Source organism: Bos javanicus, chromosome 26 (genome assembly GCF_032452875.1).
Source record: "Bos javanicus breed banteng chromosome 26, ARS-OSU_banteng_1.0, whole genome shotgun sequence".
Classification (NCBI taxonomy): domain Eukaryota; kingdom Metazoa; phylum Chordata; class Mammalia; order Artiodactyla; family Bovidae; genus Bos; species Bos javanicus.
In genome coordinates, this window is record NC_083893.1 from 42125129 (window position 1) to 42140039 (window position 14911).

Below are 14911 nucleotides of genomic sequence, written 5' to 3' on the forward strand. Positions count from 1 at the left end.
AGTACAGAGGATTTTTAGGGCAGTGAAACTATTCTGTATAACACTATAATGGTGGTACATGTCATTATACATTTGCCAAAACTCATGGAATGTATAACATCAAGAATAAACCCAGTGTTAGCTATGGGTGATAATGTGTGCTGTGCTGTGCTTAGTTGCTCAGTCATGTCCAACTCTTTGCAACTCCATGGACTGCAGCCGGTCTGGCTCTGCTGACCATGGAGATTCTCCAGGCAAGAATACTCAAATGGGTTGCCATGCCCTCCTTCAGGGTACCTTCCCAACCCAGGGATAAAACCCAGGCCTCTTGCATTGCAGGTGGATTCTTTACTGTCTGAGCCACCAGGGAAGCCTAAGAATACTGGAGTGGGTAGCCTATCCCTTTTCCAGGGGATCTTCTCAACCCAGGAATCCAACTGGAGTCTCCTGCATTGCAGGCTGATTCTTTACCAGCTGAGCTACCAGGGAAGCCTGATAATGATGTGTAGGTTCATCAATTAATAACAAATGTACCATCCTGGATGTTGATATTCGAAGAGACTTGGGTAGGGGTGGGCAGAGGTGTATGTAAATTCTCCACTTTCTTTTCAATTTTGCTGTGAACCTAAAACTGCTCTTAAAAAGTAAGCAAGCAAAACTAACCGTGTTTAAACAAGGAAAAAAAAAAAAAGTTGCCAAGGAAAAAGAGAGGAAATGAGTGTGAGCGTGGATGAGGGATAAAAAACAATAATAAAGGAGAGGGATCTTGCACTGGGCCTATGACAATGAACTGTCATGAAATGAATGTTTAGTTCAATGGTCACCTTCAACCCAAGAGAAAGAAAATGAGGTTGATGTATGTGCACCTGCTCTGTAATCACAAATATATCAGATACAACACCAGGTTATTAATTATATTTTGCCCCAGTATATACTCATTCTCATTCACTTGTTCACCACATTTTGAACATATCTCCTTATGACGAAGAAGTAACCTCATAAGACAAGCTGAAAGCTAGACTCTGAATGCAATTTTTCTACATCACATTCCCCATAGAGGGAATCTGTTTTATACTTCCTCACATCTTAGCATTTCTTTTTTTAACACTAAAAGCTTTCTCTGCGTGAATGCACTGGACTTGGAAGTGTAAGGAGGAATGTACCTTTCCTGCCTTCATTTCCCGACACTTGCTGCCGGCTGGTGGCGTTACCGCGCAATAACTAATATTTTTCGCCTCTCCTCCTGTCACCTGGAAGGAACAGCGGAGCACAGCTGTCGGACTCAGCTGCAGCTCGATGGTTCTTTTTCTTTTAATTGCCTCGCCGCGCAGCTTAAGGGATTTCATTAATAGCTCCCCAACCAGGGATTTATTCTTGCCCTCCGCAGTGACAGCGTTGACTGGATCCCACGGAATTCTTAAGTCCAACTTTTCTGATCTTTTAGGAAACGCATCCCCGTGAACTTGCCAGCCTAGGGGACTCGACTCACAGTCAGTTCAGCACCACTGCTTCAAGGGTCCAAGGGGACAATCTCGGAGATGACCGAGACGACAAAGGCCTTTTTGATCCGAAGACTCGCCTAGTTCTCTCTCGCGCCCCCAGGAGGCGCAACCCGGTGGTGGGGAACTGCGCATGCGCGGTTTGACGGACATTGCGCCGTCAACACTTCCGGTGGCCTCAGGTCTCCCGCTACAGCATGAAGATGGGGGAGGACGTCAGAGGAGCGCACAGCGAACGGCCACAGAAGCTAGTCCTCTGCGTTCTCTGCGGCCTGCCCGGGGCAGGAAAGTCAACTTTCGCGCGCGCCCTCAGACACTGGCTACAGCAGGAACTGGGTTGGGCGGTGGGAGTCGTCGCCTACGATGACGTCATGCCGGAAGCGGTCCTTGAGAAGGCAAGCGCAAGCCCATTGGTCAGTACGGAGGGGGCGGGGCGTAGGCCGGAGTTCAGTTAAGCTCAGTTGCTCACTCGGGTCCGACTCTTTGTGAGTCCTTGGACGCCAGGCCTCCCTGTCCATCACCAACTCCCGGAGTTTACTCAGGCTCACGTCCATTGAGTTGGTGATGCCATCCAACCATCTCATCCTCTGTCGTCCCCTTCTCCCGTCTTCAGTAGCCAAGGAAAGTGTATTATTGGAGGAGACCCTGATGCTGGAAAAGATTGAGGGCAGGAGAAGGGGACGACAGAGGATGAAATGGTTGGATGGCACCATAGGTGTACTGGATAATGCGTGGTGTGGGAGAAGGATCCCTGATGGAGGACAGATGGGGGTTCGAGGAAAGTGAGCTGGTTTGCACAGAATAAGTTGACTGTGAATATGACAGGTACAAACAGCCACCAGTATAGGGTTAGATTCTGAAGTTAGCGTGCAACGTGGAAATCTCCCATTGTCAGATACCCTCCTGAAAATCCTTTGGGAAGGTTGTTCTGAAAAGAGGGACAGACGCTGTCAAAAATTCCAACACAGCCAATTTAACAATCAGCCAGGAAAATCCAGGTTTTATGGGGCTTTAAGTTATGCAGTTTGAGGGAAACCCTTTTAAAGAAGAATACAAAATTACAAGTAACAAGGTACTTACTAGGGTGCCTCCTGTGAAAGTCCAGTCTGTACAAATGAAGAATTCTGCCTCTGAAGCTGGATCTTCATTCGTAATCGGAGTAAACCTGCCACTGCAAGAATGGGAAAAGATGTCAGTTTCTTAGTTGACCACCAGATGAAGTAATAGGCTTGTGTTTGGGTACCAAGCCATACTCAGCTTTAAGCCCTCAGATCACCCTCAGTGTGATGAGATGCATCCCTTTGAGAAGCATGTGAAAACAGAGACTTTTGAGGGAACAGTAGATTGATGGCACTCATCTCATGCTAACTCTAGAGAAAATACTCAGTGACATATTCTGAAAATTTTAAGTAGTTTTGTCGTTTGGTGCTGAATGTAGATGAGTTCACATAAATAAAATGCAAATATGGTGTGATTTCAGTCTGAGTATATTTGCAAAAATACATTTGGCATGTGAAAAATTTTGGACTTCACCAGCAAAGTTATATATTTCCCCATTCTTGGTTAATTGTGAGGTAAATATGGTATCAGTCCCGTAGTACCAGTGGATTTACTTTGGTAATAGTATTTCACCACTCTGGAGGAAGCTGGAACTTGTTGATAGAGATTGTATTTGCTGTGGTTTTCCCTCTGTTTTCTTACTGTATTTTTTCCACTTTCCCCCTACAAAGGCCCTGGGGCTCATCTTGTTACCATGATTAGGATATCTCACATTTTAGGAAGTGATGTGTTGCTGTTTTCTTTTCAGTGGATTTCACCGTTATATTGGGTTAGCCAAAAAATTCATTTGGGTTTTTCTGTAGGAGGGCACAGAAAAATCCAAACGAACTTTTTGGCCAAACCAATATTAGTTTTGTGTGCTGTAATCTCAGTGATGTTATGGGGTGTGGACAGACAGGAGAGGGATCCTCATCTCCCGTCCTTGTGTTTTCCCTCCAGCCTTGACCTCATAACTGAGTCAGTGCTCTCCAGAGCCCTTGAGCAGCAGCAAGGTTACTTGTGTTTCCAAGCTATTTATTCTCTTCCCTTCAATCTGCTTACTCTATCTTTCCCTATCCCATTCCATTTCTATTGTTAGCCTGAGGTCCTTTCATCTGGACTCAGAGACTTTTCAGCTGATCCTCTTTCTGTCTGCAACTTTTCTTATTTCAAGGGCACATGGGCATTGCTATATCTTAGCCAGACTGTTTTTATTTTGGCAGGATATTTATTTTGGTTCCTTCTTTCTCCTAGATGGTAACAGCTTTTCATTCTTTCATTTACTCACTTATTCAGTCATTTCATAAACACTTCTGGAGCATCTATTAGGTGTGAAACCCTCTGCTGAAGGCTGGGTATACAGCAGGCTATTGATCTAGCAGGGACATGGAGCTGCTTAAACAGTGTAAACCCTCTTAGAGTGGAGACTCAGTGTATACAGGTGTCGTGGTAGGCAAGGGAGGGTCTGCATGCCTTCTACATGGTTGAGTCTGAAAGGTGTTCACAGAGAGCTAATATCGCTGACTAGTTTTTCAGCAGACGGAATAGCATATGTGAAGACATGAGTATGGGAAAGCAAGCTGTGACTGCTGCTGCTAAGTCACTTGAGTCGTGTCCAACTCTGTGCGACCCCATAGACAGCAGCCCACCAGGCTCCTCTGTCCCTGGGATTCTCCAGGCAAGAACACTGGAGTGGGTTGCCATTTCCTTCTCCAATGCAGGAAAGTGAAAAGTGAAAGTGAAGTCGCTCAGTCGTGCCCGACTTAGCGACCCCATAGACTGCAGCCTTCCAGGCTCCTCCATCCATGGGATTTTCCAGGCAAGAGTACTGTGACTAGTGTTGTGACTAGAGACCTCCAAATGGTTCAGAAATTATCATATGGAGCAGGGGGGGTGTTGAGACATGACCACAGTACTGGCCAAAGCCTAATATAATTTTCAGTTCTCTGGTATTTTGCAGCCATCCCAGTGGAAATTGTTTCGCCAGGAACTGTTGAAGTTCCTTGAACACTTCTTGCTGGCTGTCATTAACGGGTGTCAGATGTCTGCCCCACCCAGCAAGACTGAAGCCATGTGGAAGGATTTTATAACCTGCTTGAAGGATCAAGATCTGATATCTTCTGCAGCTGTTGAGGCCCAGGCTCTCTACCCCTTAACGAAGACTGCTGTGTCTAGACCTCTGCTTTTGATTTTAGATGACAACTTTTATTATCAAAGTATGAGATATGAAGTCTATCAGCTGGCTCGGAAATGTAATTAACACATTTTTTTTTCTCACACACAAAGATATTTATTCATGTATCAAATTTACTAGTGCTGGGACTTCCCTAGTGATCCAGTGATTAAGACTTCACCTTCCAATGCAAAGGGTGAGAGTTTGATCCCTGGTCAGGGAGCTGATATCCCACTTGCCTTGTGGCCAATAAACCGAAACATAAAACAGAAGCCACACTGTCGAAAATTCAGTAAAGACTTTAAAAATGCTCTGCATCAAAAAAACAAAACGAAACACCAACGATCACTGTTTTTGGTGAGAACTTAAGTGGATTAGGAGGTTCATATGGATTTACTTCATTTTCAAAGCTACACGTGCAGTACTGCGAATGGTCTTTGCTTCTGCAGATGGGATAACTTATGTAAATACGTTTAGTTCACATTTTGGAAAAATACTTCCCGAGTAATTTTGTGGTTTTTGAATTGTTTTCAGATTCATTAGGCTTTTGCCAGCTGTTTTTAGATTGTGCTCTTGAGACCTGTCTACAGAGGAATGCCCAGAGACCACGACCACTGCCTGCCGAGACCATCCACCAGATGGGAAACAAAATAGAAAAGCCCAACCCTGAGAAAAATGCTTGGGAACACCACAGCCTCACAGTTCAGAGTCCAGCATGTGCTTCAGAGGCCAGGTAGCCCCACTCAAAGGTGTCTTTTCACCAGGTGCCTCGCTGAGCCAGGCCCTGGGCTGCATACTTCTGTATCCATTTGATTGCTCTTCACACAAGCCTTGGAGAGAGATTATTTCTTCCCCTTTGTGTAGAAGAGAAAACCCAGTGAGGAAGTTTAGCTTGCCCAGAGTCACTGCGATTGTCAGCTACACCTGAGAGGTGACTCCAGGTTTGTTTGCAAATATGTTCTCTTGTTAAAGTTATACGGTTTCCCAGGGATCAGGGCAGAGAGTTCAGAGTAGGCTACCTCTCTGATACTCTTGCTGAAGTAGTGTAGTCTAGATTGCCCAAGTGTTCTTTCCTTTGTCAGTTTTTTTTTAAAACTTTTTATTTTTTTGGCTGTACCACGAGGCTTGTGGGATCTTAGTTCCATGAGCAGGGATCAAATCCACATCCTCTTCACTGGGAGTGCAAAGTCTTAACCACTGGACCACCAGGGAAGTCCCCCCAGTAGTTTTCTTATACAGAGAAAAGGAATGGAACTGAATCCTGGTTGTGCCTTAAATCTCACTCCGTTACACTGCTTGTGTAGGTGTGAGGCTTGTGGCTATGCTGTCTAATGCATTTGATTACTGAAATAGGTCTTGAGAGTTCTAGAGTTCTAGTTTACAACATTTCTGATAGAAATTTCACCGATGATGGAACTGTTCTGTATTTGTCCTCCCAGTATGGTAGCTGCTGCTGCTGCCAAGATACTTCAGCAGCTGCCAGCCACATGCAACTGACCATCAAGCACTAGACATAAAACCAGTGCAACTTATGACCTGAATTTTATTTATTTGGCTGCCCTGGGTCATCTTTGCTGCATGTGGGCTCTCTGTCTAGTTGCAGAGAGTAGGGCTGCTCTCTAGTCACTGTGCATGGGATTCTCCTTTCGGTGGGTTCTCTTGCTGTGGACCACAGGCTCTAGAGCACAGCCTAAGTAGCTGTGGCCACGGGCTCAGCTGCTCTGAGGCATGTGGGATCTTCCCAGATCAGGGATCCAACCCATATGACCTGTATTGGCAGGTAGATTCATAAACACTGGACCACCAGGGAAACCCCGTGACCTGAATTTTAAATGTGATTTTGATCACTTTAAACTTAACTGGTTACATGTGGCCTGTGGGTGCTGCAGGAACAGCACAATTCTAGAGGTATGTCCCCCATGGTCCCTTAGTTCCCGCCTCACTGGTGTCCATATGCGATCAACAGTTTTTAAAAGGCTAATGTTTTAAACTCTGTACTCTGTATTCTCTTCCAATCATATAAATCTTTTTCTTAAACTCATTCTTCAAAATGTTTACTTCCCAAGATACAGTTTCCATGCATTTTGTAATACTCTAACATTCTAAAAACATTCAAAATTGGATTTAAGTATTGTTCATAGGGTTAATGAAATAAGCTACGGCTGAGATTTCTAATTTTAACTTCCCATAATATCTTGAAACTTTGAGCAGGCGAACACATAAGTGATCAATGGCTTGTGTTTCTGGAATACTGAAAATGTTTTCCTTCAGAAACGAATGGCTGGTTGAGATATTGAGATATCCCATGAGAGCAGCCTAAGGTTGTCATCACTGCTTTGGGGGCGAGTTCTTACTAGAAGTAGGAAGGAGTATGAGCTTTGCCAGTGCCAGGGCCAACCCGGAGCAGAATCTGCAGGTTTGTCTTGAGTCTTAAGAACGTAGTCCAGGGACTTCCCTGATGGTCCAGTGGCTAAGACTCTGTGCTCCCAAAGCAGGGAACCCAGATTCAACTCCTGGTCCAGAAACTAGATCCCACATGCCACAGCTAAAAAGATTCCACATTCCACGGCTAAGACCCTGTGCATCCAAATAAATAAATATATAATTTAAAAAAGAAAAAACCTAAACCAGGGAGGAAAAAACAAAAAAACAAAAAAACCCATGGTCTAAAATAGTCCCAGCATAGCTGTGAAGGGGTTGTCTAAAATCTGGTGGCCTTCTATTGGAAGTTGAAAGATGATATGACAAATATGCCTTTCCCAGGCTTCTGTGAAATACTACAGCTAACTGGTGGTTCAGCACTAAAGAATCCGCCTACAGTGCAGGGGCTGCAGGTTTCATCTCTGGGTCAGGAAGATCCCCTGGAGTAGGAATTAGCAACTGACTCCAGTATTCTTGCCTGGAGAATCCCATGACAGAGGACCCTGGTGGGTTAGAGTCCATAGAGTCACAAAGAGTTGAACATGACAACTGAGCTCACATACACAGACACACACACACACAAATGAGTAGAAGCCAGGAAATAAAGACTAAGCATGCTTCTCTGGGGAATATAAAGTTGTAGGTGCCTAAAGTTCAGCACTTAATGAGAGAAAAGAGAGAATGTCTTTTCAAAGCTTATTAATAGGGGTCTTGGGAAATTAGTATTTTTTACAGGAGGGATTTTGGGGGGCTTCTTGAAATTCTACATTTGAATTTTGCAAGTAGAAGGTAGCTTCCAAATCACTTTGCTTTTCCCCTTCTGTTTAGGATTTTAGATATACCACTTTTATTCCTCTAGAATTCAGCTTAGTGCTCAAAAACACAAGTTCTTTTAAAAAACAGGTGTTTGATATAAGAATTTATTTAATCCTACCTCCTCTTACAGGCTGAAGCTGACTGATTTATTGATTACTGCTTTGGAAAACCCAATAAAACACGTGGAGAACTTGGAACAAAAAGTAAGTCTTCCAGTTGAGATTTAGCATAAATGAGAAGGAACTTTCTCTCAGAAGAAGGATCTTCTGTAGGAAGAGCCTTTGGAGCTGAGTGTGAAGTACGTGTAATGTGTGGAAGATGATCTCTGTCCCTGCCCCAGCGTCTCACCAGCATCCAGCCCGATACCTGGGTGCAGTGGTGCTCTGGAGGCGGCCTGCGCTGCTTGCTCAAAGGCAGCTGTTAAATTTTCAGAAATGGTGGAGCCTGCTGATGTTACATTGGTAGCATGAAGTGGGCATGGATGGGAATATTTATACCATTGTTATTGTCGTTCACTCAGTCATGTCTGACTCTTTGCGACCCCAGGGGCTGCAGCACGCCAGGCTGCCCTGTCCTTCATCATCTCCCAGGGCTTGCCCAAACTCGTCCTTTTGAGTCAGTGATGCCATTCAGTCATCTCATCCTCTGTCGTCCCCTTCTCCTCCTGCCTTCAGTCTTTCCCAGCATCAGGGTCTTTTCCAATGAGTCACCTCCTCGAATCAGGTGACCCAAAGTATTGGAGCTTCAGCTTCAGTCCTTCCAATGAATATTCAGGGCTGATTTCCTTTAGGATTGACTAGTTTGATCTCCTTGCAGTCCAAAGGACTCTCAAGCGTCTTCTCCAGCACCGTAGCTCAAAACCATCAATCCTTCAGTCCTTAGCCTTCTTTATGGTCCAACTCTCTTATCTATACACGACTACTGGAAAAACCATAGCTTTGACTAGATGAACCTTTGATGGAAAAGTAATGTCTATGTTTTTTAATATGCCATCTAGGTTTGTCATAGCTTTTCTCCCAAGGAGCAAGCATCTTTTAATTTCATGGCTGCAGTCACCATCTGCCAGTGATTTTGGAGCCCAAGAAAATAAAGTCTGTCACTGTTTCCATTGTTTCCCCATCTATTTGCCATGAAGTAATTGGGACCAGATGGCATGATCTTAGTGTTTTGAATTGAGTTCTAAGCCAGCTTTTTCACTCTCTTCTCTCACCTTCATCAAGAGGCTCTTTAGTTCCTCTTCACTTTTTCCCATAAGGGTGGTGTCATCTGCATATCTGAGGTTATTGATATTTCTCCCTGCAATCTTGATTCCAGCTAGTACTTCATCTAGCCCAGCATTTCACTTGATGTACTCTGCATATAAGTTAAATAAGCAGGGTGACAAGATAGAGCCTTGATGTACTCCTTTCCCAATTTGGAACCAGTCTGTTGTTCCATGTCCAGTTCTAACTATTGCTTCTTGACCTGCATACAGATTTCTCAGGAGGCAGGTCAGGTGGTCTGGTATTCCCATCTCTTGAAGAATTTTCCACAGTTTGTTGTTATCGACACAGTCAAAGGCTTTATCATAGTCAATAAAGCAGGAGTAGATGTTTTTCTGGAATTCTCTTACTTTTTCTATGATCCAGTGGATGTTGGCAGTTTAATCCCAGGTTCCTCTGCCTTTTCTAAATCCATCTTGAACATCTGGGAGTTCTTAGTTTACATGCTGTAGAAGCCTAGCTTGGAGAATTTTTAGCTTTACTTTGCCAGCATGTGAAATGAGTGCAATTGTGTGGTAGTTTGAACATTCTTTGGCAGTGCCCTTTTTGGGGATTCGAATGAAAACTGACCTTTTTCAGGTCACAGCAGTCCTGTGACCACTGCTGAGTTTCCCAAATTTGCTGGCATATTGAGTGCAGCATTTCACCAGCATCATCTTTTAAGATTTGAAATAGGTCATCTGGAATTCCGTCACCCCCACTAGCTTTGCTTGTTGATGCTTCCTAAGGCCCACTTGACTCCTCACTCCAGGATGTCTGGCTTTAGGTGAGTGATCACACCATCGTGGTGATCTGAGTCATTAAGATCTTTTTTGTATAGTTCTTCTGTCTGTTCTTGCCACCTCTTAATATCTTCTGCTTTTGTTAGGTCCATACCTTTCCTGTCCTTTATTGTTCCCATCTTTGCATGGTATGTTCCCTTGGTATCTCTAATTTTCTTGAATAGAGAATCTTTCCCATTCTAAATAGACAAACACTATAGATGCGTTTGTTTCTGTCTTTGAGAGCCTATTCTTAGACATTAACCAGCATACTGCCTACATGGAACCCAATTCACAACTTGATGTATTTCATTTAGACCCTCTCCTAGAGAAGAAAGGGGCTTCCCTGGTGGCTCAGATGTAAAGAATCTGCCTGCAATGCAGGAGACCTGGACTTGATCCCTGGGTTGGAAGATCCCCCTGGAGAAGGGAATGGCTACCCACTCCAGTATTCTTGGCTGGGAAATCCCATGGACAGAGGAGCCAGGCGAGCCACAGTCCATGGGGTGACAAAGAGTCGAACACGACTGAGCGAATAACACTTTCAGTAGAGAAGGATACCTGGAAGAGAAAAGCCACTTTTACTTTTCTTTCAGTGTCTTCACCTATGTATCACCTACACTTTGCTCATTTCTTTTGTACAACTAGGTAACTGTCCCAATAACAATGTCTTATTATCTAGGAAACAGACAGACTTATCGGTTCAACTAACATTCTTCATCAAGCTGATCAGACCCTCCGAAGAATTGTCTCTCAGACAATGAAGGAAGCCAAAGGTATGCTGAGTAGTTAAGATTCTATTCATTGAGACTATGCTCTACTGCTACTCTTGTTCCCTGGACACGAGTACTTTACGTACTTTCATTTGTGACGTTTACATCATGTTTTCAGTTTAAATGTGCAACTCGATTGTGTTAATACTTCTACCCCTGGAATCAGGCTTTCATCCATCCAGTAGGTTTTTATTGAGTGGCTACTCTGTACTAGGCTTTATTCTAGATATTGGAACGTTTGGAGGGAACAGAATGTCATAGTGAGGAGACACACACACAAAAGAAATATATGAATATATGCCAGCACTCTGAAGAAAAAGAAAGTAGGGTAAGACAGTGTAGTGATGGGAGGATTTATTTTTAAAAGAGCAATCATGAAGACTTCTCAGAGGAAATGACATTTAAGCAAAGATGCGAATGAAAGGAAATAGCAAGCCATACTGATGCCCAGAGGATCTTTCCAAGTAGTGCCAAAAGCTACTTTATCTGTACCAGGTACAGCTGGTATATTCTAGAACACAGAAGAAGCCATTGAGTCTAGAGTGAAGTAAGGGATGGGGAGAGGTAGTCAGGCCCAGCTGGAAAATCGGCATGGCATCTGAACAAGCTCAGTGCACTGTCAGCCTGAACTTAGATGAAATGTGTGGTAATTACAGTTCTGGAAAATTATTCCTTTAGGTTTTGAATATCGAACTCTTTACTTTTACTTTTTGTAAATCACCCTTGATTTACAAAAAATAACAGCAGCTTAACATTTCTTGAACTCCTTTTATATGCCAAGAGCCTTATATATTATTTCTAGTCTTCAGAATCCTATCAAGGAAGTGTAGTTTTACACATGGGGAAACGGAGGGTCTGAGAGGATACGTATATCTGCTCAAGGCTACACTGAACAGTGGCTATATACTTGGGCAACTTGGGGCTCAGAGATAAGTCTGATTCTAGTCTATGCTTTCTGTTATGCTCCCGCACATCCCCAACATTTATTATTAATCCCTTTAGAAAAACTTAGGACATTGGAAAAAGAAACAGTATACTAACCATATTATGTTTTTCAAACTTCTTTTTTTAACCCTGATCCATAACTCGATTTTAATACTGTAACCTAGTGTGTGTAGCCCCTTACGTGAACACACTCCTGCATAGAAACAAGTTTCACAAAATGCTCCCATGATTAATGAGCTCTACTGTAGTCTATTTGATTGCATCTTAGAAAAACACTGGTTGCAACATGCAACCCGGGTATGGGTTATAATACAAAGTTTGGAAAAGAGCCGGAACAAAAATGGTCTCACGTGAGAAAGAAAACAAAAATAGTTGTAGTAGAAGTTTTCAGCCGTTTGCCTTTGTCTGTAAAATGAATTAGGACCATGACATCACTTCATGGCAGATAGAAGGGGAAAATGTGGAAGCAGTGACGGATTTTATTTTCTTGGGCTCCAAAATCACTGAAGATGGTGACTGCAGCCATGAAATTAAAAGACACTCCTTGGAAGGAAAGCTATGACAAATTTAGACAATGTATTAAAAAGCAGAGACATCACTTTGCTGACAAAGGTCCATATAGTCAAAACTGTAGTTTTTCCAGTAGTCATGTATGGATATGATACTGCTGCTACTGCTAAGTCACTTCAGTCATGTCCGACTCTGTGCTACCCCATAGACAGCAGCCCACCAGGCTCCCCCGTCCCTGGGACTCTCCAGGCAAGAACACTGGAGTGGGTTGCCATTTCCTTCTCCAATGCATGAAAGTGAAAAGTGAAAGTGAAGTCGCTCAGTTGTGTCCGACCCTCAGCGACCCCATGGACTGCAGCCTTTCAGGCTCCTCTGTCCATGGGATTTTCCAGGATAGATATGATAGTTGGACCATAAAGAAGGCTGAGTGCCAAAGAACTGATGCTTTTGAACTGTGGTGTTGGAGAAGACTCTTGAGAGTCCCTTGGACTGCAAGGAGATCAAAGCAGTCCATCCTAAAGGAAATCAGTCCTGACTATCCATTGGAAGGACTGATGCTGAAACTCCAATCCTTTGGCCACCTGATGCAAAGAACTAACTCCTTGAAAAGACCCTGATGCTTGGAAAGATTGAAGGCAGGAGAAGGGGGCAGCAGAAGATGAGATGGTTGGATGGCATCACTGACTCAATGGACATGAGTCTGAGCAAGCTCCAGGAGATAGTGAAGGACAAGGAAGCCCAGCATGCCATGATTCATGGGGTGGCAAAGAATTGGACATGACTTAGTGACTAAACAACAACATAAAATCAAGGGGGACTGGGGTTATACCCAAATTACTCTCAATTCTCTTCCTATCCATTAAAATGGGTTTTTCCCCCCCTCTTGGTGAAGGAGATGGCACTAGCTTCTAGAACTCTGCTTAAATAAAATTAAATAATTTGGTTCTCTTTCCATCAAGAAGTAAAAGGACAATCCACAAAATGGGAGAAAATATTTGCAAATCACATCTCATAAAGGACTTATACCCAAAATATATAAAGGACTCTCACAACTCAATAATAAAGACAAATAACCGTATTTTTTAAATGGGCAAAAAATCTGAGTAGAAATTTCTTTAGGGAAAATATACAAATGGCCAGTAACTGCATGGAAACACACCTGGCATTATTAGTTACCAGGGAAATACAGATCAAAACCACAGTGAGATACCACTGCACACTCACTAGGCCAGCTAGAATCTAAAAGTCCAGGTTTCAGTGAGGATATGGCGAACTCAGAATCCATGGACACCACTGGTGGCAGTGTAAAATGGTGCAGCTGCTTTGGAAAACAGCCTAGCAGCTCCTCAGAAGATTAAATGTAGTTACCATTGGACCTAGAAATGAAAACATATTCATATAAAAATCTGTACACAAGTGCTTGCTGCTGCTGCTGCTGCTGCTAAGTCGCTTCAGTCGTGTCTGACTCTGTGCGACCCCATAGACGGCAGCCCACCAGGCTTCCCCATCCCGGGGATTCTCCAGGCAAGAACACAAGTGCTTATAGCATCATTATTACTAACAGCCAAAAGGTAGAAGTAACCCAAAGGTCCATCAGCTGACAAACATATGGATATGTCCATCTATCCATAAAATGGATTATTCAACCATAAAAAGCAAGAAAATACTACAACATGGATGAACCTTGAAAACAGTGTGTAAAGTGCTAGAAGCCAGTCACAAAAGTCACATAGTGTGCGTCCCGTCATGTGAAATGTCCAGAATGGGGAAATCTGGAAACACGAGGTGGAATACTGGTTGCTTAGGGATTGAGGGCAGAGAGAGGGGCGATGGGGCAGGAGGGTGATGTTAGCTATCACAGATGATAAAATGTTTTTTAAGATTGACTGTGATCATTGCTGCTTATATCTGTGAATATAATAAAACTACTGAATTGTAGTTTAAATGGTAAGCTGTAATGTTAATTTTACCTCCATAAAGCTGTTCAACAAAAAAAATCAGTTCTCAGTCACACCACCCACATGGCTAGTGGCTGCTGTACTGAAGGGCAGACGCAGAACATTTCCATCATTGTAGGAAACTATACTGGACAACTATTCTAGGCATATGAGCTTCAAACCCAACTGTCATTTTCTAGCTCTGCTCTTTGGCCTTCCTACCTGTTAATCCAATAAGATTGTAAGTCGACTTATTTTGTCAACAAAAAGCCTTTTCTGCTCACACGTTTCATAGCAAGTTGTTTAAATGATTTGCTTGTATTGCATTAAGGTGACCTTTGTCTACATGTATATTATACCAGCTCAATTATTATTTGTAGAAGAATCTGAATGGTTTGTCTGAAGTAATCAAATTAATTTCCTAGTGTCATCAGTCCAGCTAAATTTAATCTACCCAAATAATTTTGAGTATCTTTATTTTAGATGAACAGATGTTTCCGTACAACTTGAAGCTTTTGGCAGAAGAACTTAACAAGCTCAAAGCAGAGTTTTTGGAAGACCTAAGACAAGGAAACAAAAAATACCTGTGCTTTCAACAAACCATTGACTTAGCAGATGTTATTTCTTTTTTCCATTATGAGAAAGATAACATTGTAAGGAAGTATTTTTCAAAGCAGCATTAAAACTTCTGAATCTCCAATCAAATATCTAATTTGGTTATGATTTTTCAAACTAATTAAAACAGTTATGTATTACTGGATGTGTTCTAGTCTAATAATGTGAATTGCCTAATGCAG

The 14911-nt window shown here is 42.9% G+C and overlaps 2 protein-coding genes across 4 annotated transcripts in view; one reads left to right on the top strand and one right to left on the bottom strand.

The window, feature by feature from the left end:
* Positions 1 to 14911, bottom strand: part of LOC133239510 (ATPase PAAT-like) — a 48720-nt gene that overhangs the window by 26792 nt on the left and 7017 nt on the right. Inside the window, exon 2 of one of the 2 annotated variants that reach the window (XM_061403780.1) lies at positions 2559 to 2649. In XM_061403780.1, coding sequence (XP_061259764.1) covers positions 2559 to 2626 — 68 coding nt within the window. In that variant the 5' untranslated portion in view covers positions 2627 to 2649. Of the gene's footprint in view, positions 1 to 2558; positions 4299 to 14911 lie in introns of those variants that run through there. The other variant, XM_061403779.1, reaches the window with a different exon arrangement.
* Positions 580 to 14869, top strand: PSTK (phosphoseryl-tRNA kinase). 2 transcript variants are annotated; one of them, XM_061403791.1, is made up of 6 exons: positions 580 to 1873; positions 4477 to 4768; positions 5224 to 5422; positions 8057 to 8129; positions 10632 to 10725; positions 14598 to 14869. In XM_061403791.1, the coding sequence occupies exons 1-6, from the start codon at positions 1676 to 1678 to the stop codon at positions 14795 to 14797; spliced, it is 1056 nt and encodes a 351-aa protein (XP_061259775.1). In that variant the 5' UTR covers positions 580 to 1675; the 3' UTR covers positions 14798 to 14869. The 2 variants fall into 2 exon arrangements, with proteins under 2 accessions (XP_061259775.1, XP_061259774.1); XM_061403790.1 differs by having other exon boundaries at positions 581 to 1891.